Source organism: Labrus mixtus, chromosome 10 (genome assembly GCF_963584025.1).
Source record: "Labrus mixtus chromosome 10, fLabMix1.1, whole genome shotgun sequence".
NCBI lineage: Eukaryota > Metazoa > Chordata > Actinopteri > Labriformes > Labridae > Labrus > Labrus mixtus.
Window position 1 is genome coordinate 2464768 of NC_083621.1, and position 25656 is coordinate 2490423.

At 42.6% G+C, this 25656-nt stretch overlaps 1 protein-coding gene across 1 annotated transcript; it reads right to left on the minus strand.

Moving 5' to 3' along the window:
• Window positions 1-1278: 1278 nt before the first annotated feature.
• Window positions 1279-24323, minus strand: gpm6aa (glycoprotein M6Aa). Its single transcript, XM_061047569.1, has 7 exons — window positions 23993-24323; window positions 9523-9715; window positions 9208-9364; window positions 7323-7476; window positions 5779-5855; window positions 4574-4639; window positions 1279-3365 (listed from the first exon to the last, which is right to left on the minus strand). Exons 1-7 carry the CDS (start codon window positions 24027-24029, stop codon window positions 3213-3215), a joined length of 837 nt encoding a protein of 278 aa, XP_060903552.1. The 5' UTR covers window positions 24030-24323; the 3' UTR covers window positions 1279-3212.
• Between the last annotated feature and the right edge of the window lie 1333 nt (window positions 24324-25656).

Genomic DNA, 25656 nt, shown 5'->3' on the forward strand with positions numbered 1-25656 from the left:
CAGTCATGGATATGCTGTATTGCAATTTAAAACAAATACATGTGGGGGCCACAGATAGCCTAATGGTGATGTTACTCACCCCATGTTTCAGCAGATGGCTCTTCATCATGAGTTTGGATTTGAAGATTTCTGCCTCTTCAGACATTTTTCTTTCATCTGTAACTTTGCTAAATGTTGCTTTGTGCTCATGATGGATTAACGTTGTCTCTTTGTAGATAATATAACAATGAGTAAGGTATTTTACTTACTCTTTGTAAAGTGTCTTGAGATAAGTTATGAATTGGTGCTCCACAAATAAAGATTGGTTGATATATACTGTATAGTCCTCATCACTGCGGCCGTGGGTTCGAATCCGACCTCGGCCCTTTGTTGCAAGTCATCCCCCACTCTCTACTCCCAACATTTCCTGTCGCTCTTCAGCTGTCCTATCCAATAACTGCAAAAAGGCCCCAAAAAGGAACTTTAAGAAATACATTAAATAAAAATCTAACCAGAAATTGATAAAATTGACAATATGAGCTCAAATTGTTCAATTTTTGAAAAACAAAATGAAACGCAGTAAATTAAAAACATATATAAATATGCTTATTAGCCCTAACTCACAGTTTCTGTGCCTATCTGCTGCAATATTTTACCCAATACCTGTGTTTGCAAAATCCTTATTTCACAGGTGAATTGAAAATGGTGAAATGCAAATTTTTTTTTTTTTAACACAGATTTGGGACCAATTAATCTGAAGATAGCTGTTAGCAGCTTAAGCTTCATCAGACTGTTGTGAGCGCATGGTCATTATCCCCATGTCTCCTTCCAACAAGTGAAATGTACACATGCTGATTGAGAAATACGTTCAGACTTTTGTGATGTGTTTGATGCAAACGCTCATATTGCAATCTAAATGGCCAGCAGGGTACCCCGTGCACAGCCTATACGTTCTCAGGTGCCGCTCGGTTGCAGGAACATAGCATGAAAAATAAACCAATAATCATTGGCACACTGAAAATAACTTTACAGTATTTTATCGTGAGCGAACAACGCGTTTCACCTGTAGTCTCCTCAGGTTCGCCCAGCTCATATTGTGCTAACAACAACCATGTGACCTGTATTCACTTCAATTAAAACAGTAATTTATCTCTCAACAATTTAACCCTGTCTCAGCTCACCCGACGGTTGATTTTGGCCTCACACGGTCGCCATCACAAACCTTTTCTCACAACCAGCAGCACTACTGAATGATGTCACCTTGAAGCTCAGAACAAAACGGACACAAGACACATGAAGTATTTATGAACAAGTACACAAGTGAATTTTATTAATGCAAGCAAATTTGATCATACAGGTCAAATAAGCCACTTCAAGCTGTTGGCACATGGATGTACAAAACAGATTCAATTGAAAGCCTGCTACTAAGCATTCGTAGTGAAAGTACAAAAGACTAAAATGAGGAGAAAGCTGAAAGCATCTTTTTCTTTTTTCAGGTCATTACAGAGTAAGCAATGTCGGTACAGGTATTAGTTTGAAGACATGGTTGAGAGCTCATCACAAACTAAACAGACACAACTCAAAGACTACAGTCTCTATTTTCAGTAGCATAACGCGGTAAGCGTGGGAGGTTTAGTACTGCACATATAAACGAAGGGTTGATCCAGCAAGACAGTCAGAAGTGTACAAAATAAGGAAGTGGAATAAAGTAACTTTTGAGTCAAGAAGACTATATTAATGCATGTCCATGCCACGAAAAACATCTAAATTCACAGTCTTTACTAACAGTACAGTTATCCAACTTTGAGTTGAACACCAATGCGCTTACATCTAGAGAGAGAGAGAGAGCACAGAAATGGTCAAATAAGTGCATGAAACTAGCTTTAAGGAGTACTGGCAAAAGAAAAGCTTCACCAGGCAATGAACTGACAGGTAACCTTTTGTCGTCATGTGGCATCAGGATGTGTAAGCTATACAGTTACCATCATGGACAGAAAAATCACTGTGACACACACTTTTCTCACATCGGATAAATCCACCAAGGAGTGCCATTTACACCGACAACTTATTGTCAAGGATTCTTTTTTCAGGGTTGAGACTGATTGATGCGGAGCGGGCTGACCCACGGTGATCTCTTCGTCTTTAAACGTCAGTGCTTAACATATAGGTATGCTTTGATATATCGGTATGTACAGTGCAGAGTTCTGCAGAACAGGACTTTAGTATTTAAAAAGGTAAGAAATTAAAAAAGTGATTATGAAAGAATGTTTGCATGTGCTTTTTGTAGCTTGTGATACAAAGAGGATGGATTCTTTCACAGTCCTACGATGAATTAAATTGGCATTATTATCATCAAATAACCCACTTTGATCGGCTAATCACGTCTTGGACATCGATGAAAGTCATTGTTTCCTGTTTAACAGGCTTGGCACGTCTAGCAAATATTTGTTTAGCGCTAATGATTTGGTATTTATTATCATGTTGCAGTTTTTAAATAGAAAAACAGATTGATTGCTTTCATGTGAAAGCGTATTTTTTTTTTAATCCCTGGGAGTACTAGTATGACAAAGGCTTACAATGCATCATGGGTGTGTTGTAATATTTAAAACATTTTCCAGACTATCCACCCGTTCACTTACAGTACATAGTTCTTGAACATGAAAATCTCCAGACACACAACATGAGAAATGTGCTTGAAAACCCTTTTGAAGCCCCTGTTGACCCCCCTCGGAAATTTAGCAAAAAATAAAATAAATTATGCATGAGAGCAAAAATGACACGAAGCAATCGAATAGAAAGTCAAGAAAAATCAAACAATCATACGTAAATCATTCAGAGTAGAAAAAAAAAAAGAAGCTGAATACTACTGCTACTTCTGATTCTACAAACTACACTAAAAACTACGATCAGCACTAAACGACTCGAATCAAGAATAAGAGAACTGCCATAATGATAACACCATCCATGAGAGAGGTAAAGGGGCTTTTTTTTTTTTCATCTGAAATGCTGTTTGTGACCGAGGAGGTTTGTGTGACGTTCCCCTCCCCGGACCACATTGTCATATGACGCACCAGTGACATCAGCAGTGGCGAGGGCCCTAGGCGCCATCCGCCCCCCCTGGGGAGGGGATGGTAGAGAGAGACAGATAGAAAGACAGAAGAGAGAGAGAGAGAGAGAGAGAGAGGGAGGGAGGGAGAGGCCGGAGTGGCAGGGCCAGGCCTCACGCTGGGCTTTTATGTGTAGGCGTTGAGACGCTCCTTGGAGCGAGTGGAGTGGATGTCGTGAAGCTCCTGCTCCTCCTTCGACTTGATGTCCTCGTACTTCTGCATTCGGCAGGCGTCCTTCACGTAGGCCCAGTTGGCAGAAAGCACCATCAAGTAGTGGATCTGTCGGAGGTGGAAAACGATTAAGTGTAAAGCCACTATTTTACAAATCAGATGCAATGAACGTTATGACAAAAGTGCTGATCACAATTAATACTTTGAACTGGCAGTGGCACAGGACGGTCTCCTGTTTCAACATTACGATGATTATCTCCATGGATACGCCTTTTTAAACTGGATTACAAAGATGTCAGTTTAAGCAAAACAAAGCTTAGACTTGTAGCCCTGTTGAGTTTAGACTCTTAAGTCAAGAGGATTTTCTGAGTGGTCCAGCAGATGGCAGCATTGTGCTGAATGTAGTCTTGTACTTGCGTTACCATGGCAGCTAAGGTTATAATGAACTCATTGCGCTTTAGTGACCTAAGTTGTTGCAAGGAATAATGCTTTCAAATCTGCTGTGGTGCTTTTTCTGACACTCAGAAAGATTCATTTTTTGATTATTATGTTTCTACTTCTGATTTTTAACCCACAAGATCAAATGTTTTTTTCTGATTTATAATAAATGTTTTAGCACAAATTTGGTTTCCAGCATTGAAGCTCTTCTGCAGGAAGCTCACTGTTAGCTTGTATTAGTGTGAATCTGTCGTGCCAACTTTTTCCACTGCTGTCCACTTAAAAATAAATAAATAAATAAAAGAGGATGCTCTTTCTGCAATCTGCAGCATCATCCCTGAATAACAAACACTTTCTTTTTCTTTTCTTTTTTTTTCCAGAAAATGGCTTCTCACGATTTACTGAGTGATGTTTGCAACAATCTCCCAAGCCTTTCTTCTCCCTGTTTCCATGACGACATGACATGCCGGGGCGCCTCTCTCGGAAAGAGGGAGGGAGACAAACCCTGTCTTTTTCACTGCACCAAAATGCCTTCTCTCTCCTCAGCTACAGCTATTCTCTCATACAGGCAAATAAAACACAGGCCAGCCCGGCTACATAACAGCCATTACATAACACAGCGCTATTGTCGTCTCTTTTCAAACGCAATCAACTCCTCTGCAGGAATAATAATACAAAAATCAATCCATTATAAAGAGTGTCAGATCTTGCATTGGTTAAAAAAAAGAAACCTCAACCACGATCTTCATTAAACACGCCCCAGAAGAACGGTTTCTTATGTTTTCATTGTGTGTCATTTTTAAAGAGTGTGAGTGTTTTGACTTGTGTCATGATCGTTCATCCCGTGAGGCAGGTGTAGGTTTTATTGGACGTCTCACCATAGCGATTACAGCAGCTCCGGCTCCAGCGAGGGCGCAGATGAACAGGTGGAATGTCATGTCCAGCTGTAGCAAAAACAAATCACAGCACATATTACTCTCCGAGCGCTAGGAGACATCTCCTCAAATTAAAAATACACTCTCAACACCTTTAGTTCATCCTGTGTGTCATGCATAGACCCATGTGATTATAGACTGTTGGGTCCTCTCATGACATGCTCAGATTGTCTGTGTAGGTTCTCAGTCATCCAGGTCAATTTGAAGCTTGAGCCAAAGGAAACTAGACTTTGATTAAGACCTTGAAGACGTTTCACCTCTCCTCCTTCAAAAGGCTTCTTCGGCTCTTAACAAACTAGCTCCGTACACCAATTAGTTTGTAAATGAAGAAGCCTTCAGAGGAGGCGAAACGTCTTCAAAATCTTCAACCAAGTCCAGTTTCTCAGATTAGCCATATTAATTTACAACAGTCAGTCCATAACCACATTGTGTGGAAGTACTGGTTGTGGCATTGACATTCAATCTGGCAAATGTGCTCTTATCCCTTCAGGTTCAGGTTCAGGTTCCTTTATTTGTACCAGTTGGTAGGCCCGTCTGCATATGATTTAGTTGTATGCACATTTGATCAGTAGTATTAGTGCTAGCCTCCTGGCTAACGTTAGCTCCCTATGCCTGAATCCTTATCAGCCTCTGGAGCCAACTGAAATAAGTCTGTTGGGGTCAAATTCCCATGCCAGCTCCCTCCTTTTCTTCTTCTTTCTATTCTGGCATCCTGACTTTGTGCAGATCAAGGAGCGGCTGTACTCTTTGCTACATAACTGGCATAACAGTTAAGGTCACTGAGCCCGCTTACGTAGGTAACATTACAAAACAAAAGTCTCATATCACTTTAAGAAGAGGGGGTTTAGATTTTGAAACAGGCTTCATTTCCCTGAAGCAACAATACATAAAATGTGTGTTATTGTTGCTTTAAGAGGTGATGGTGAGTATTTAGGTGTAAAATAAAATGTGGTCATTGTTGTTTAAAATTATGGTGGACGATGTTGTTTTTTGCTAACCTCCATGGGGCCTCCCCGTGCAACTGGGCCCCAGAAAGCTTTTCATTTAATCCCCCCTTATGGGCACCGATGCCAGTAGGTAAATTTGGTTGCATTGTATTGTCAATGTCCTATAGCAGTTGTCCTTGTTCTTTGTTACTTTGGTCTTACCTCATTGGATTCACACATCTTGTAGAATTTCTCTGATCCAGCGCACACTGTCTTTGCCTCATTGATTGGCACGATACCTGAAACATAAACGCTTCATGAATAAAAGAAGAATAAGAAAAGTAAAGCGCTTCAAAATACAGATAAAGAACACACAGTGATGTGCAACAAGCTGCAAAAGGTTCCTTTGCACAATCAAACCAACATTACAATCTTAATGTAGGTTACAATATGTTACACACAGGCACATTACAGGCCTCTATATCAGTGAAAAACCACGACCCAATATCGAGATATTTCTCAACCGACAGATTTACTACATGAAAACACATTGGCGACCCACCTGGGTCCTGACCCACCAGTTGAGAACCTCTGCTCTTTATGATGGTGGCAGAACAAATGGTTGTTGACATGGAGGCTGTGAGTGTTAATGTCTGCCAGCGGCGAATGGACTGAAAGAGGTGGCACTAATTAAAAATAATGAGACAGCCACAGAAGCTTCTAATATGGTGGACCTTATTATTATTCTGGATCATTAAAGCTTACAAGACGGTCCTTTGATGACAATTAGTATGTGTCCAATGTTACATACATCCTCATAGTTCTGGTTTATTGACATCACCATTCAATTAGCATTTACATCATTTCATTTGTTCAGTTGCTCGTTAGCCGAATGTATTTCTTTTAATGCTAAAAAAAAAGAGATAAAACATTTATGTGTCGTACATAATTAGATTTGTTCAGTTTTTGACCAAAATCTGTAATTTGACTCACAATCAGTCATCAATAGCCAGAAACAAAAACTAGCATCGACCTCTCTAAGAGGGGAAGATTAAAGGAAGAATGTTTGACTCTTTGATCCAGTAGATGTCGCCCTTGAGCACCAGCATGACACCAAAACAAACTTCCTGTTAGGCCACGCCTCCTCCATACTGAAGCCTCCGCTCTCCTCGAGCGACACACCTCCAACCCCTCTTCACTTGTGTTTACACAAAGGAGTTATCAAATTGGAATGCACCATAATTAAGCACTAACTTGAAGCAGCGGACACAATTGTCCTTGTCTTGAGCTGCATTGTTGTGTTAGCATGCTAATGTTAGCGCTCTTTAGTTAGCTCGTAGCTTCACGTTGCATGTACATTTACACAGAATGAGCGTGATCTAAAAACTCTTACTAACATCTAAATAATCAGTGAGTATGTTCTTCTTCTCTCTAGTTCTTGACTAAAACAGCTTTTATACACAAGGGGAGGAGCCGGCCGTCCTGTCCATGTAAACACGGCTCTGACAACAACACAGCCAACGGGACTCGAGCTTCTCCCTCATTGTAGACAGTCATGACTCAGAGACACATTTACACAGGAGAGACTGGATTTATGATATATTTTTGGGCAAAATGTCAGACATTCTTCCTTTAAAGCAGCAGTTCAACAAAAGTAGGAAAGAGTTCAGCAGTGTTAGGGCGGTAGAGGTCTGACAAATTGAGATCTGCTCAGAGGTGAAGGGGTGAAGAAGTGAAGACCAACACATATATATATAAATTCTCACCATACTGGCGCGGGTCCAGGCAGAGTGTGGCCCCCTCCAGCACGGTAGCATTTTGGCAAATGTTCCAGATGTTGAAATAGATGAAGACTGGGAGGGAGGTAAAAGCAGTCACTCCGAGCCAGGCCAGCATGAAGATGTATGTCAGCATGATGAACTGTAAGGGCAACAGAGAAACACCGATCACATATACTGGTGTTAAATAGTTTTACTGTTTTCTAGAAAAGCATGTGTGTCAGGCTCTTTTCTTGAGGTTTTTGCTTTCCCAGACAACTTCATCGGCCCGGTCCATGCCTTTAGTTTACATCCTTTTTCTGTAACTTTGGTGCATATCATTTGAGGCCTCTTGTGAATTCCTTTCCCCCGATAGAAAACCAGCCTAGGATGTTTTTCCTTCTGATATGACCAAGGGTCATCAGACAAACAAACTGGCCTGTTTGAACCTGTGCACCTTTTTGTTTTTAAGGTTTTAAGGTGTTCCCAAGCCACCACTTGCCCTTTCCTGCCAACTTGTCTCATTTTTTCGTTTACACATTTCCATGAGCACAAGATTAGACACACACAAATTGAATGACCCCGGTGACCACATGAACCCCAGCATAGCTCATTTCCTTTGCCTCCCTGTGGAGCTTCAGATTTGCTAAGCAATTATATCCCAGAGATAATCTTGTTAGGATTGCTACAGGCTCTCTGATGTGCTCGATATAAGACTGCTTTTGTATGTTTATTATCACAGATTATTAAAATAATTTGAACAATGCTTTAATTGTGCACTGAAGTAAAGCATCAATCTCAGAACCCATTAGCAATCAGTGATATAAGTCTGTGGGAAGAGATGCAAATGTCTCCGTTATTCCGGTAAAACTAGTTGTTAGCGATTAACGACTTCAAGGCAAGACTTCCTTCTCGTGCGCCGTTTACATCTGCAACGTAAAATGAATCGTCTCTTGGTCAATGACATCCTGGAGCAGCGTCCGTTCATCTGTTGAGTCTCAGTTCAACAGTAGACTAACGGCTCAGAGTGAAGCCCAAAAAGAAACCGGTATCCTTGTGATTCACTCGCAATAAACAGAAGTTGAGGAATAACAACATTATGATGCAAAGAGGAAAAATGTAACTGTCATGCTTAGTCAGGGTCTGTCGACAAGAGGAGAAGAAATCAATATTTTAAATAAAAGCCTGTTTGTTGAACGGAGGTCGGATTGATCATTTCTGATGATATCAGGTAGTCAGGGAATCTAAACGCTGACCACGACACAGCATCAAGCAGATTTGATTTGTTCCTCAAGTTAAAATGTTTGATCTAATTTATATTTGATTGTGAGCTGCAAGTTATGCAGATTTCTGTTCATAGAGACACTTAAATCATTGTTACAATATTGGCAATTGGAGCCAGAATGTCTTTAAGAGAAGATAACGCTCAGCCTGTTTTTTGCTGCCCACGAGGACCGTTTCTCCTGTTTACAACAAAGCCTGCTGATTCCTAATTGGTCAATACAACTGGGACTCCAAATGGACTAAAAATGGAAATCAAAACACACCTCAGCATTCTGCAGTTCTATGAAGATCTGCTAATAGAGATTAGCTAAGCATAAATCCATAATATCTGATGATTATTTAAAATCATTTCGTAATAATTCGACCAATATTCATTGGCAGTGATGGACTTCAAAACCATCTCACTTACATAGAACTTCACCGACCTTTCTGGGTAATTCCCTGGGAAACTACCTGACATTTAGACGGTTTAAATACCAAGTTATTCCTGAAAGTAACAGGGGAAGCTTCTAGGGAAGCTTTTACATCGTTTTGGATTTGTAATAAAGAATGCTATGTTGCAAGCCCACAATCGAAGCTAAATAGACAAGTGCACCAAAGTTGGTCCTACCCAAGCGCTGACACAACGTCCACATGTGGTGATCTTGAAGTCTCCATACAGGTCCTTGATGGCTCCGCTGGTGAAGAAACCCTCCACCATCAGCAGGATGCCGTAGACGAAGAAAGCCGAAGCAATGCCGTAGATCACATACTTGATAATATCGATCCTGGAGACAAAAAAAGAGAAATGTCTAGATGTGAAATCACTGCAGGGTGGAGGTATGCATACTTTGTGGATACACAAACTGCCAGTAGTTCAGGGTCCAAAACATTTTCTCTAACAACAAAGTGATGCTTCACTCCAGTGTGATCTGTTCCTACTCACATGGTGAAGACGTCCAGTGCATCCACAGGGCTCCGCACCACCTCGAAGTAGTTCTGCAGGATGGTCACGGTACCAGACAGGGCTTCATGTCCGCAGCCGCAGAACAGAGCCACACCAGCATACAGTAAGATGGTGGCTATGAGAGATGGGTATGGGATCCCACCTAGACATTTGATGCAGCATTCAAGGCATCCTGAAGACACAAGGAGAGGCAGAAAAGGACGGGCGTTAAAATGTGGGATTCTGACTATTTTGCACAATATAGATATTCTACCACATTTAGCAGATAAGCAAAGACAGAACAAAGCTGGAAGGCATGTTCAAGACAACTTGACATGGCTAGACTGCAATGCTTTCTCTTGCTAATGTATAGGCAGCTGATTTCTTTATGACCCCAGGTGGTTGAGAATTCAAACCCACAACATGGATACAGGCATTTCATGGCCACATCCACTTTATCAATGCAGAGATCTGGCCTCTCATTTCCCTACTGTTCTAGAGTTATGCAGCTGATTCATGTTGTCAGGTTTTTTAGCCCTACACATTGGATTCTGGACCCAAAACTCTGCCTGAGCTTTACGCGGTAATCTTGACCCTTAACCCCATTCTTCTTTGCCCATCCCCCCCTTGTCCCTGGGGGCCCTTGAGGTGACTAATCACTGCTCAGCTCCAACTTCAATCTCCCGTCGCACAGATTGTACTCACAGAAGCAGAGTCTGTAAATACTTGAGCACAGGAGTAGGCCTGGATTTATGAGTCTCCCTGACATGCTTGTGTATTAGTGTGTGTTTCGGGGCACTGAGTCAGACATTTCTCAGGATGACAACAACAACAACAACCTCGGCAGAAGTGGAATTCATTTCATTTGGAAACAAAGAACAAACCCAGACTTTACAGGGCCTTGGAGTGCAGCGCAGTACATTAAATCACACCAGCACATTTTTTACAAACACAGCCAGTCCTGGATTTCATTTTGAACCGACCCTTAAAAGCTGCGTCAATGTTCAGAGCTGCTCGCTATCATTTGCCAAGTCTAAGCCAGGAGACATTAGAGAATGCATTTATGAATTTCAATGTTCAGAGACTCCCCTTCATTAGTCCCAGAACAATCATCGCCCATTATTTCTTTCTGCACTCAACACTGCCGTCCTTGTTCTGACGAGGGACTCTGCAGCCCCTCAGTCAGTTTTCATTGTCAGTTAAACTGATGATAAAAGATTCCCCGATCGTCATCAAGGATGTTTTTAGGAAACCATCCCTTTCATGGTTATCTCACTGTCTTTACCAGCGTTACAAAAGCAGGAGCAGCCAGAGTAAACATCCCTCCTCTTCTTCCTCCTCCTCCTCCTCCTTCTTCTTCTCGTCCTCGTCATCCTCAACTCTCTGCTTCTGACTCTGATCTAAACCTGAGCGGAATACCAAGTAGCTGGTCTGCCTGCTGGGCTGTGCTGAATGCTCAGACTCAGACGCTTGATGCAGCACAACGCTCACGCGGACTCCCCTAGATTATAGGCATCCTCACTGATGCAGTCCAGTGTTAGACTGAAGAACGTCGATTCTTCCTTGGTGTATTATTTTTAGACACAGTGAAAGATACAAATGTAAGCTTTTGTTTGTACATCTTTCTGTATAACCTGTGCAGTTTTTTCACACCTAGGTCATCTTAAGCTTTAACAAATGCAAGTACTTCGGTTGGAAATAATGTGAAATAGTTGGCAATGCTTGTTGAGCAAGCCCCTGTTTCTTGTTTTTTAACCTCTGCACAAATGAGCCCAGATATCATCCTTATTCAACGTCCAACACATGCCCAATGTACGCTCAAATGAATGAAACAAAAAGGTCCGACTCAGGATTTGGGGGGTGGGGGGGTTCTGGTATGTTAATATCTAAAGGAACATAGTAGGGATGCAAAGACATCAACTGGTTGCTTTATTTTTTTCACATTTCTGCATAATTTCTTCTTTGGTATTTCTCCAACACACCCGACGTTTCCCGGCTCAGAGGACTGGAATATTATCCGGCGGGATGGGACTTCAAATCCAGGTACTCAGGTATCAGGTACTGACGGTGCCATCTGACACCCACCACTGAGTGTTTTTACACCAATTCACACCTTGATTCATGTGAGTGTGTAAACCTGCAGCAGGTCTAAATGGCTCCGTGCTCCTGTTTCCCATTTGGCAAACCAATGGAGCCTTTTGGATGAGCGGGGATACAACTTGAATTCTGCAGCATAACTAAAATGGAGCATTTTTCTGTAAATAACTTTAAAATATGAATGACTTTGATCAAAACATTAATGTAAAACAAGTATTTGCTATTTGATGATCCCTGAGAAGCCTTGCAGCCTTAAGAATTACAATTGGACTAATCAGCTTCAATTCCCATTCAATCAGGTTTTTAGGTTTTTAACAGACCCTTGGAGCTTACTGTCCAAGCTTCTAAAACGTACTTAAGAGGAGAGCTGCTGTTAACAGGCCACGCCGATAATAGCGTCTGATTCAGGGCTATTCAATCGGGTGCTGTGTTGGAGCAGTGTAGACGCCTGGAGGAAGACAGTTAGAAGCTAGGCCTGTGTCCTCGCCACCAGCTTAAACAGTTATGAGTTAAAGGGGACATATTTTGCAAAATACACTTCACCATGTTTCTCTAACTCTAACATGTGTCTCTAGTCCGTCTACAAACCCCCCAATGATGAGAAAAGTCCATCCTCTCCGTCTTTAGCCTGCTCCACTTTTCAGAAAATGTGTGCTCAAACAGGCCGTTTGGAGATTTTCCCTTCATGACATCACAAAGGGCAGTAGCCCCTCCCCCAGGTGGGTGACACTCCCACAGCTAGGTGTTTGTTCTGCCCTCTGAGTCTGCCTTCTCACTGTAAACAATAGGACATGGAGTGAGAAAGTCCAAATACACCCAAGCCCTTCCAGAGAGGGGGCGTGGTCAGACATAGCTCATTTACATATTTAAAGGTACAGACACAGAAACAGCCTGTTCTGAGCAGGGATGAAACAGAGGGGTTTATAGACATGATCAAATACAGGATCAGAGTGGATTTAGAACAAGACACTTCACACACATGTTCTGAGGAGCTCTGAGACTTATTTAAACTGAAGAGGAGGAGAATATGTCACCTTTAATCTTTCTTAGAATACCTTTGGACAGCTCTCACAGCCTCCATATATATTGACTTGTGTGCCGTAGCTCATCTACAAATCTATAACAAAAAGTCCCATAAACTGTATTTGGCCTCTCATGCGTGGAACATGTTGCATTAAACAAATGCACAGTAACAAAACCAAAAGCAGTTCGATGTCAGTATGTCCAAGAAGGAGAGTGAGTCCATCACCACCTCTTCCCTCAGACTCGTTATCTCCAGTGACCCTATCGTTACAGGAAGCAGGCAGTGACAGGATTTATTGATGTGATGGGGTTTCCTGATAAGATGAGAGAGAGAGAGAAAGAGAGAGAGAGAGAGAGAGAGAGAGAGAGAGAGAGAGAGAGAGAGAGAGAGAGAGAGAGAGAGAGAGAGCAGCCTCACTTTACCCTCCACGCTCCGGGTCAGTGTGAACTATTTCAGCAGGAGTTAGAGATCATAGCAATCCAGTCACATCAAACATTCAGCAACACAGACTACACTGACTCTTTGGGTGATTAAGTCCTTTAGATAGGACTCATTATTTCTCAACTCGGCGAAGAAAAAAAAAGTCCCTGATGAAACAAATGGAAACTATTGTTGCTGTTTTTTAGAGCTTCAGCTGAAATGGAAGCAGTTAGTACAAACTCATTAAACTGTTTTCAGTTTTTAAATAAACTCCTGACGCTTTTCTTTTACCCAGCTTTGAGGCGTTCTGGTTAAAACGTTTTTTTTTTTTTTATCAGAGCCTTAGCCTTTATTTGAGACAGGGCAGTGGATAGAGTCATGACATCTGGAGAAGGAGCCACAGGTCGGATTTGAACCCACACTGCCCGCTTGGAGGACTACAGCCTCCTTGGGGCATGCGCTCTGATCACTAGGCTCCTGACGTGCATGTTCAGAGCCTTTTCCTAAACATGAAAGTAGACGAGCAGTAAAATGAATGATTCATATCCCAACCTTAATCAAACCTTATGACCATTTCATTATTTACAATTCTGTACACGGATTGGACCAGCTGGATCCGGCGTCCTGCATTACAACCTCTCCCCGATACACAACAGCGCCAAACAAATCAACAGTCAGCTGTCACCTGAATATCAGAGCAGGCCGGCGGGGTTTGGGCGTCACAATACTTTGTGAACAAACGACAAAAAAAATAAAAAAATGACGTCATGACGTTTACGTGACTCGACTGCAAGGAAGTGTTGTTTCCATGGAAACGGCCGAAGATGAAGATGAAGTTACAGAGAAAGATGGGGAGCATTAGTGAGTGGTTTTTAAACACGAGTGATGTTTTATTGATCGTGGGCTTTTCATTTTGTGGAGGGAGAAACTCCTCTCAGTACCGGAGGGGCGAATTAGGGAAAGGGCGAGGTGAAATGAGAAGCGGTTAAAACGTGCGGCGGAGGAAAACAATATGGATGCGTTCATCTAGAGGGGATGTATATGTGAGTGTATCATGTAGTTAAGGCTGCTGTTACATCTTCTCTCCTGTCTGCTCTCTCCTAAAACTATAACCGAGCTATAAACTTTACCTGACCAGGCGTGGATTACTTCATGTGCATGTCTCTAGAGACCGTCCTCACTGCATTTCAAAAATTCCAGCACATCGTCTCATTTCCTCCCTGAAACTCTTCATTGATCTTTACTGACTCGCAGATGGAGCTGGTGAAAAAACGGCGAGTGTTTGAGAGAGAGAGAGAGAGAGAGAGAGCAAGCTACTGGATGCTTGATCCATAATTTAGAAGCGACACAGCGCAGCAGAGCTCGAGCCTCTGGCTTTCATTATTCATGCTTTCTGCTTAGCCCAACATTACCTGTGATGAAAATAAAAGATCCCCTGCTCGATGAGGAGTATATATGAAGTGTTTGAATTGATCAGTGTTTTTTGTCTCTTTGAAGTACAGACTGACACCAAGGCATGTTGGGAACTGAAGGCTTTTTTGACTTTTGCTAAGATGACTTTAATAGACGAGAAAAAGCAATGAAGACTGTTGTGTTGTTCAGGCAGGAGGCAATAGGGAGCTATGCATGTTTTTTTTGGATGGTGCAAGTTAATCTTCTACTCAAATGCTCACAGATATTTAGATCATATTAGCGTGAAGGCGACTCTTGAGGCTCATTAAGCTTGAAATATATGAATATATTGAGGGGGAAAGTCCTATTTAAATGTTTTTTTTGTTCCTGAAGGAGACCAAACAACAAGGATCTTCTCACAGCTGCATTTAAAAACAGATCAATTTAACTTGCCAAAAAAGTGAAAATGTGACAAAACAAGGATCAGTGTAATGTCTGCTAAACAAAGACGGCGTATTGTTGGAGACGGTGGGGTGTTAGTTATTTCTTCCTCCACACAAAAAAGCTTCTGTTTCAGTATTTAAAGTGAAGCCTACATGACCCCAAACACTGCAGTCCAATCAACAGAAGGCATCTCACTAATACAAAGGGAAAGGATGACCCCCTCCCAAGGCCCCTCCCACCTCCCACCACTCCTCCATCTGTCAGTGTCATAACCGACAGGCAAAAGGGACACACACACACACACACACATACACACACACACACACACACACACACACACACACACACACACACACACACACACACACAGTCAGCACTCACATGACGGAGGAGGTTATCCTTAAATAATGCTGAGAGCTTGAAGACGTCATTCAAAGAAAACATGACTCGTACATCCGCTCAACAGAAGACGTTCACTAATGAAGATCTTGCTGCCCTTTTTTTTTTTTTACGGCGCTAATAAGTTTGAAATTGTTTGTTAACATTGGAAATAATTATGTTTACAAGTTTCTGACTGATTGACGTTTTCCTTATGCTATAAAGTAATATTTTAACTTCTGTCATGGCAACCTGGTTTACTGCATTGTGATCAAAGCGGTCAGTATTTGTGTCGCAAAATGGCCCAAAAAACAACTCAGACACAACTTATATAATATGCATAAATCTTGAATAATTGGGTGATTAGTCAATATGTACACTTCCTCAAAATGGCTTCTTGTTTCAGCACTGCAGAGACTTTTACTGTCTTTAGAGAATTGTGCAGGCTTAGTATTTTATAGCTCTATCTGCAGGTGGATATATGAACTAATGCAGCTTTAGGGGCACCGTTATTGGGGGGGCATCCCATACAGAGTCTACAGTCCTCACGACTGCCCTGCATCAGAGTCCAACCCTTTGACATTTGCTGCACGTCATTCCCCGCTCTCTTAAAGAAGATCCTTTGAATTGAAGCGTTGCCCTGTTTAAAATAAAGATGCTACATTTTCGCCTAACTTTGTGGCCTGTAGGCAATTTATTCCGACTTGTGAAGGCAGACTCAGAGGGCAGAACAAACACCTAGCTGTGGGAGTGTCACCCACCTGGGGGAGGGGTTACTGCCCTTTGTGATGTCATGAAGGGAAAATCTCCAAACGGCCTGTTTGAGCACACATTTTCTGAAAAGTGGAGCAGGCAGAAGACGGAGAGGATGGACTTTTCTCATCATTGGGGGGTTTGTAGACAGACTAGAGACACATATGGTGAAGTGTATTTGGCGTAATATGTGACCTTTATGTTGAAGCCCTAATTAAAGCCAATCGAGATTCAGTGTTTGGAACGTCACATCTCATCCTGAGAGAAATGATTTTAGGCAAATGATCAGATAAATGATAACGCACAGTCAGCAGAATGGAGCTCAGAGAAAAAACACATTGGTCTGATTCCACTTCATAGTTTTTGTTTTTTTTACAAGATTATATTGCCCCATTTTGACTGTTTGTCTTTGTTGACTCATCCAACATTAAATGTCTCTTCTTCTTTTAGAAGTCATAAAAGACTGTTACAGGCTTTCAGCACTGTGCAGCTCTGCCAATCAGAAAATGAATAAGCTGCCTTGTTAGAGGAGCGAACACACAGAATTCAATAAAAGGGTGACGGAGAAGAGAACGATAATCTAATTTTATGTCTGCCGCATGTTGACTTCACTTACAAAACAAGGCAGAATCCATTTATTCCACATTTTTTCAGCTCGCTGTTATTAGTTTCTTGTTACCAGAGGAGTTTTTGTGTGGGGGTGGGGTGGCACTGAGCCTGGTCCTAGAGAGAGAAACAGGGAGAGGGACCCTCAGAGGGGGTGGGGATGGTGCGTCTGTGTCAGTCTGAGAGTAATGGGCGTATACGAGTCTCGTTGCTTTCCTATATTTAATGCGCAGCCCCCCTTTCCCCCTGAAGCGAGCAGGGGTTTTTTCAGCTCCCGCACGCCCCCATCTCCTCCGTGCATGTTTAATCAACCAGTATGGTTGCCATGTCAACCGCAGCGCAAAATCTGAGAATAGACCGGGTACTTCAGAGCCATGACCCACTTACTGTATGTCAACAAATTCAGTGGGACAATAGTGAATGAGACACATTACTCAGATAACCCCCTCTGGGTGAAAAGGGACGTAACAGGCCAGGTCCAAAAGCTCAGCCGCTGATTTCCTCTCTGTGTGTGTTTTTTTTCTTCTTTTTTTTCTTCTCCTGCTAAGAGATGGAAGAGTCTGAACATGACTGCGTGACTGCTGAGCAGAGATGTGGCTTTGTCTGAGACGAGTTCACTCCAGGAACCGAGGGGCAAGTGTCAAATACGCAGGCGAAGAGGGAGCACTCAGGCCTTCATCATCATGGGACGTGGGAGTTGTTCTTCCTCATTTCAGTTTGTACATTTTAAGGGTCCAGTTTAGAGGAAAAAAGTGCTTGATTGAAAAGACTGCCAAAACAATCTAGGCAGCGAGCACCAGGGGATGTGGGGATTTAAGCTCCTTAAACAATAGATCATTAGAACAGCCTGTCTCTTACGGCAATCGGTTACTTGTTTTCATATGCACTCTTCTTTAAATCATGCTAATAGTCCATCTTGATCAGTATTTGATTGGTTTGACTAGTTTGAAGGACTCTTTCAAAATAAACCTCAGCTAAGAGGAAAATACAACCTTAAAAATCAGCTTTAGGGGGGCGCTGGTAGAGCAGTGGTCGGTGCACAAGCCTCATGTATGGTTCAAATCCGACCTGTGGCTCCTTTCCCCTAAGTCATTTCCCACTCTCTCTCTATCCCTGATATCCGACTATCTTGTGTCCTATCTCTCGAATCAAGGCCCGAAAAAGTCCCAAAAATACAACATCTTTTTAAATCAGCTTTAGCCTAACTGTCCTGAAACTGTAAATATGTTTGATGTTGTCCCAGTGTTACAACAGGAGAATGCGTAACCATTATAATGTCCAGTAGCTGCACCCTCACGAACACGTTATAGCTGTCACCACTGTGATTATGTTTCAAACACCTGTTCTCTAGTATCTACACTCAGGACTCATTCCTGTCAGAACAATACGATATCCCCTCAGAAGTTTTCCACTAATAGCACCAACAAAGTTCATGAGAACAATTGGTGGAACTCCATCGACTTCTTCTGGGCCGGGGCAGGTTAGGATTCAGAACAATGAGCGAGTGAGGGGGAGGGGGGGGGGGGGGGGGGGTTATGCACTGTAGCATGACCAGAGCTCACTGAGCGATGTCACTGTACTCTGAGTTGAAATTATTATGTCAGAGTAGTGGAGTCCTGGAAACAGCACACAGGCCATCATGGGACACAAACTCTCTGAACCAGCTGACTTTAAGACGTGATGACCAACACCAATCAAAGTCCAGACACCTTGTGCCTCTACTAAGAGGAAAGGACCAAATTGGAAAACATGAGATACAACATCTTAAAAATTATCCGTTTTAAACCATTTTATTATAACTCATCTAGTAAAGAATATTTTCTGTATTATTGCAAACGAGGGCTGCACAGTCAATCAGTGTTATTGTTAATGCAACGTGAGTGTTTGCACGTCGTGTCTGATGGAGGACTCGGGGCTCCTTCTCTCTTTGGATATATTTTTGTGCATGCAGTTTGATGTTTTTGTTTGCATTCAACCCCAAAGTCAGTGCAATAGTCTGAAATATTCGCCATGAAAAAGAGGATTTATTAAATTTACATGAGATAAAATATCTTCATTTGACATGTTGGAAGGAGACATGGGTATGATAATCATGCATTCACAACATTTTGATGCAGATAGCTGAAGCTCAAGCTAGCAAATCGGTCACCTTCAGATTAATTTGTGCCCAGGGGCGTGGCCAGATGGGTGGCTAGGGGTGGCATTGGCCCCCCTAGAAATCTAATTGGCCATCCCAAAAGACCTAAACTGGGACTCAGCACTTGTGTTAAAACCAAGTATAAGGTCTTTGTTTGGAAAGGCTGAGAATAGTTTTCTTTTCATGTCAATGTCAGAGGCCACCCCTGCATAAGTCAGTGGTGGAGTTGGGCCACCCCAGTCAAAGAAGTCTGGACACGCCCATGTCGGTGTCAGTTTTGTGATAACCCCCCCTTAAGGATTTATTTCCCTTAAGGAGTGACATGTAGCAAACACAGGTATTGTGTAAATTATTGCAGCAGAAACTGTGAGAAAATGTTTAATTTGTTGCACATGCTGATCATTTTCAGTTGCTTTTCTGTCTTTCAATAATTCTTTAAACTCACAATATACAATATATCGCCAAAAGAAAAGGTATCACAATTTCCAGTATCGTGCAGCTCTAATACAAGCCATGCCTCTTGCAATAGTTCTGATATTCAAAGCAGTCTTTTATGTAACCTTGCCTTACCAACCACTATGTAAATATGACATTTATTATTTGACTTATTTGAGCCATTCAAAACTGCAGCAGAATCCAAACTACTTCAGTTTTATTATTGTACACTGTTTGTTTGTTCATGCTTTTAAATTCCACAGTGTGTTGTGTTTAATGCAGACTGACAACGATATCAACTAGACTGTCCTCAGGTAACATCTTGCCAAGTTAGTTTCCTGATCAAACTGATCAAACAGACGGACGAGCGGTGCCTTGCCGGGTACATTCTTGGCTCAAGTGAACGCTAACAGGTGTGTCTTTCTCAGTTTTTCCGTTCAGTGGCGGTTACCTTCCCTAGTGTGAATATGAAATATCTCCCAAATGTGTTTTTCATTTATTCTTAAGGTGTGAACCATCAAATGCTAATGTGCCAAACGTCCAGATAAGAATTAAGCCGATATCTGAGCGGTGTTCAGATTAGCAGAACCTGCTTTAAAGACTGCAGGATGTTGGATTTGCTTCCTGTCGCTGATGGCTCTTTGCTGCTATTTGGCTAGCAACTGAAGTGAGCAGCGCCCACCTGGTGCATCTGACTCATAATCTGAGATTTGCAGCTTCAGAAGAGGAAGACAGAACGGTACTGGCGTGCTGCGAGTGCACTCGTTGACACCTACGCGGTGAAGTCGAATCCGTTTATGGATTTAAGGGGTTATTTCGGTGAATTGCATCACGTTCACATGGAAAGAAAAAGACATGAAATTTAACAATGACATATATTTCTCATAGTCATGAATAAAGCATTCAATTGGCAGTAAAATTGGCAGTAAAATTCAACACAGCGGCCCTCTCATAGGTGAACAATGCTGTGTGTGGCGTTCATAAGCCTGTAAAATGATGGTAACTAAAATGAAATATTGGTGCTTGGTCTTTGAGGACTTGAGCTGGGAGCATGCTCGCTGTTTCTGTACTTCTGACCTGATGTTTATGGATGGTAGCTTGCTTTGGGCCTGACTTTTGTATGCTATTGCCATCAGTTTGCGTGTAGTTAAACTGTATTTATTTATTTTGGATGTGTGATTGTAGACTTAAGACCTCCTGGTTGGGGCTCTAACCTTTTCTGAAAATGACTGATGATTCTTACAAACGGATTACAGGTATTCTCAGGATGATCTGCATCAAATCAAAGTGACAATGCAATGAAACCTGACAGGGTCGGCTTTAAAGCTCCCCGTGCTTCATCATGGCAGTCATTCCCATCATCTGTTCTCTTCCATAACCGGGAAAGGAGCTGACAGTTTTTCTCGGCAGTTATTTAATAAAAGATCCTCATGGTTAGGTCACCAGTGGGCCCTCTCGGCTTGTTTCAACCTTAATCTTACACCGTGTCAGGCTTCATCTACCAAAGATCTGCTGAAATGTTGTGTCATGATCTCACTTTAGATTGGTAATAAATGGGAACCTGTTGTTAAACATCTACATATAATACTCATTGTTTCCATCCGAAAGAAAGACATAACCAACCAACCTATTAAAGGTGACATATTATTTAAAATCCACTTCACCATGATTCTCTAACATGTCTCTAGTCTGTCTACAAACCCCCCAATGATGAGAGAAGTCCATCCTCTCTGTCTTTTACCTGCTCCACTTTTCAGAAAATGTGTGCTCAAACAGGCCGTTTGGAGATTTTCCCTTCATGACATCACAAAGGGCAGTAGCCCCTCCCCCAGGTGGGTGACACTCCCACAGCTAGGTGTTTGTTCTGCCCTCTGAGTCTGCCTTCTCACCGTAAACAATAGGACATGGAGCGAGAAAGACCGAGTACACCCAAGCCCTTCCAGAGAGGGGGCGTGGTCAGACACAGCTCATTTACATATTTAAAGGTACAGACACAGAAACAGCCTATTCTGAGCAGGGCTGAAATAGAGGGGTTTATAGACACGATCAAATACAGGATCAGAGTGGATTTAGAACAAGAAACTTCACACACATGTTTTGAGGAGCTCTGAGACTTATTTACACTGAAGAAGAGGAGGAGGATATGTGACCTTTAATGTATTAACATTTATATTAAGGAAATAAAGTATACCAGTACTTTAGGTGGTTGTAAATTGACTTAGACCTATATCCACATTTTGACAACCTGAGAGCAGACAAAGCCATTCACCCCCCCTGAGATCTACAGCACCCCTCTAGTGGGCCCAGACCCCAGGCCGCCGGCGTCCAAATCTGAGCTAGAGTCTGATCTGCAATGATGACTGTTTAACAATGAAGACTGGACCTACCATGACGTCACGCTACAACCTGCAACATCAAGGCACTTCTCTGTTAGTGTTTTCATTTAAAGACCTCCTAGTGGCTTTGTTTTAAATCACAGTACTATACAGGGAGCTGCTGTTTTACCATTTAAAGTGTGAATATTCCTTTACTTTGGCTCGGCCTTAAATTTGAACTTGCCTAATTTGACTTTGAATTCTTCCAACTTTGACTCTTCAGATTCTTTAACTGAATGAAAATTGTGCATCACAAAAATTATATTTGGACCCGAGAACCTCTAAAGGCTTGCATTGTCTCGACACTGGTTAAATACAGCGGCTGTTGGGTGGCTGTGAATCAGTGGCGGAGGTTTGGGGTTCTGATCCCCAGCTCCTGCAGCAACATGTCAGATGTGTCCTTGGGCAAGACACTTAACCCCAAGTTGCTCCTGCTGCTTCCTTTTTGGTGTATGAATGGATGAGTTAATACTGATGGACACTTTACACAGCAGCCTCTACCATCAGTGTGTGACTGGGTGTGACTATTGGAGTTTAAAATCAAATCTTTCACATATGATTGAACAAGTTTAGGGCTTCTGAATCCTGATGAAGAGCAGTTACGTTGAGTGACTTACTCGAAGAAACCAATCAGATTTGTACACCTCTCTGTGGTGGACTTGTGGGCAGTGACTTATAAATGCATGTCAACACGGTATCCATTGGACTGAGCGAGGCTTCAGAAATGTTTCAGGTGACTAGTCAAGATTGTCTGACAGCTTTGAAGGAAGCAGGTTGGGTACTTTTTATCCAACCTATTCTAGACGTTTTGGCTGAAGCATATTTCATCACAGCAAACTTCAGACGTGGACGATTTCTCTCCCTGAATTCATCCTACACTGTATCCTGAATCCTCTTTCCATAGATTTTTTTTTTTTAAAAAGGTTGCAGTGTGACTGGTAGTCGCAGAACACAACTAGTGAAACGTCAGAGTTTAGTTGACCCAAATAAATGGGCACAATATACAGAAATGCACAGTTTGCATGGCTGCATCTCTCAGTTGGCTGAGCATTTGTGTTAGTGGCCAAGGTTGACAGATTCTGCTTTCTGAACAGGAATGCCCAAGCACACACCTTGTAATGGCGACCATGAAGTATTACAAATCCAAATCTGTGAAGTTGGTGTTGCATATGCCAAACATTACAAATTGCCATGGGAACAGCGCCCGAACTGATGATGATCGTCAACCCCTTTAATCAAAGAAACTAATTTGGCTTTTTTCCTTAGCTTCTGGATGTGCATTAGTCTTTCTCTACTGTAGTTTATTAAGTCACCTGTATTCTCCCAAACCTCTCACTCCTGCTTCCTTACACGCTCTTCATCTCTCTTCCCCTCACTTCCTCGTTTAACCTAATCCATCAGCCTCCCTCAGCCTCTATCCGTCTCTCTTCCTCCTACGAAAACCTTGTGAACTATTCCTGTGTTACTGAAATGTCATCAGCAGGAGTGGGTGAAGAGAGAACAGCTAATGACTACACTTGGCCAGCGCCATGGCAACTGCTTCAGCTCATGTGTGTTCCTGGGAGGTGCACTGGGGTTTGCATTGCGGACGGAGGAACACAAACATGTGAAGCCATGCCTGTCACATGGAGTCAGTCTTAACATGCAGCGCGACAAAAGGTGTGTTTTTTTTTCATTCATGACGACAGCATCCTTTTCTGTCTGCAATCATGTCTGTCTCAGGGACTCAGGCGAACCTCTTCAAGCGAAATGTTGCAGTCCACTTGTAAACAAAAGTATGCGCCTACTTTTGCCTTTTGTGGCTTCCGTCCATACACTGAATCATTCATGCAGAGAAAAGGTGGTGGTGCTGGTGTGGGTGGGGGGTGTGTGAAGTAAAAATAGCAATCCCCACTTTGAACAAAGCAAACACTGCCCTTCTTAAGTGAACGAAAAGAAACCCCTGCCTCCTGCATCAAACCCACAGTGAAGGCTGCACGGCATCGCTGCAAGAAACAACGTCTGGCTGTTTGTCCCACAAAGGACAGAAACCTGAAAGCTGCTGGATTAATGAGTGTACAGTCTTGGTTTTGGATCTCTACTCTTCGTGTTTCCCTCTCAGCCGTCACGACAAGCATGAAAGCCTTATCAAGGCGAACAAAGGCAGTGCATCCCTCACTGAGGCAGTTCACACCCCTCTGACTACCCCAAACAGCACGTATAGACGTGCACTCTTCAGCGGAGGGCTGACACTCAATGGACAAAGGAATTACCACAAACAGCTGCTCTCCTATTCAGAAAGCGAAAGGCTAACATTTGGGGATTTTCCCTGCCCAAACACTGCTCACACACTGAAAATAAACATGCATGTCAGATTTACTTAAGGACATCTACCAACCCAAGCAAAGAAATCTTTTCTTTTTTTTTTACCTTTCTGGGTCTGCCCCTCGTCCATGTCTTCTTCCATTGTGCTGAGTCTGTTTTTGGATATGCAAAGAGAGCCTGTTTTGGGGTTGCAGGTTTGATACCTGATTAATTTCAACGTGTAGTCCACAAAGCACTTTGGCTCGTCTTTTCCCTCTTTCTCACTTTTCCCCTCTCTCTCTCTCTCGCTCTGGATGTCCCTACACTGAGTGCTGAGATTGGCTGTCAGCTGTGATTTCTGTCAAGCCTCCGGGCGGCGATTGCGAGGGATCACTGAGTCTTTGTGGTGCTGTCCATTGCGAGCTGCCGTGGCAAGTGCTGAAAACCCTCCTTGGTCCCTGGTGGAGGAGGAGGAGGAGGAGGGTGGGGGGGGGGGGGGGGGGGGGCTGGGATGGAGCAGAGGGTGGTCTCTGTTCTAGGCAGGAAGGCAAATGTGTGAAGGGGATATGTAGTTTTAGAAGCAGGTGTTTGAAACATGTAGAACTCAAACTCTTAACTCACCAATGAAGAAGAGAGTGAACAGTGAATGTAGACTTTTTCTTTTTCACTTGAGAGAGAATACTTTACAACTACAGGTCGCCCCTTACATACCGGGCCCACCTAAAAACCCCTTGCTCTTATGCAGAATGGTTAAGCCCATCTCTCCCCCCCCCCTCTTCTGCACTGACTCTACTGCATTAACTCAACCTCCTCTTAAATAAGGGAAGGAGGGGGAGTGTGGGGGGGACATCTGATTTCAAAATGGGATTCTCCTAATCTCGTTAGTCATACAGATTCAATTATACGATCGCCGAGGAGGTGTGATTGGATTCTTATCATGTAGATACACATTCTTCATAGATAGACGCAGGATAATCGAGGCGTTTCCCCGATTCTGAATGTTTTTTAAGATTTTTTAAGATTGTGTGGTCTGCTACGGGTTAAGGTCCCGCTGCTCATGGTTTTATAAAAATGACCGACAGGAAATAGACTGAAACTTTTCCTATTTTCCTCCAAAAAAAATAATAATTTCAGGAGTAATGCGTGTCACTGAGTGTGTCTAGATTTTACTTTAATTTTTTAATCTCTGGCATCTAGAAAGAGGATGAGCGGGTCTTGAGAAGCAGCAGTTAATTCATAATATTGGAATAAAAATTGAAGACCAAAGGCCAAGCACTGTTGCAAATCAAGGGTGGGACAGAGGGATGGGGAAATCATTTTAAGGATCATTACACATGAAACTGCTTTGTCTGTTTAAATCAGATTTGAATCGACCGGCAGTACGGACAGATGGATGCATGGATGGAGGATCACACAGGTGGATTAGATGAAACTTTAATGTTCCCAGTGGGGATGTTTAGCTTCTGCTGCAGCGGGGGAATCAGAGGCAAGTAAAGACTTCTCAGATTGATGGTTTGACCAATGAGAAACCGGTCGATTGGTTAAGAGGTTCAGGGATGTTGACAGCTTGTAACTGTACCGCCTAATGAACACGTTTAACGTTTTCTTTTCTGGGGGTGCAGATTGGCCTAGCGGTTATGTAGCCTCCTATGAACGGAGGATAAAGTCCACCAAGCGGGGGTTCAAGTCAGGCCTCTGGCTCCTTTAGTTCATGTCATTCCACTCTCTCTCTCTCTCTCTCTCTCTCTCTCTATCGTCCCTGAGTTTTACTCCATCCATTGTCCCATTGA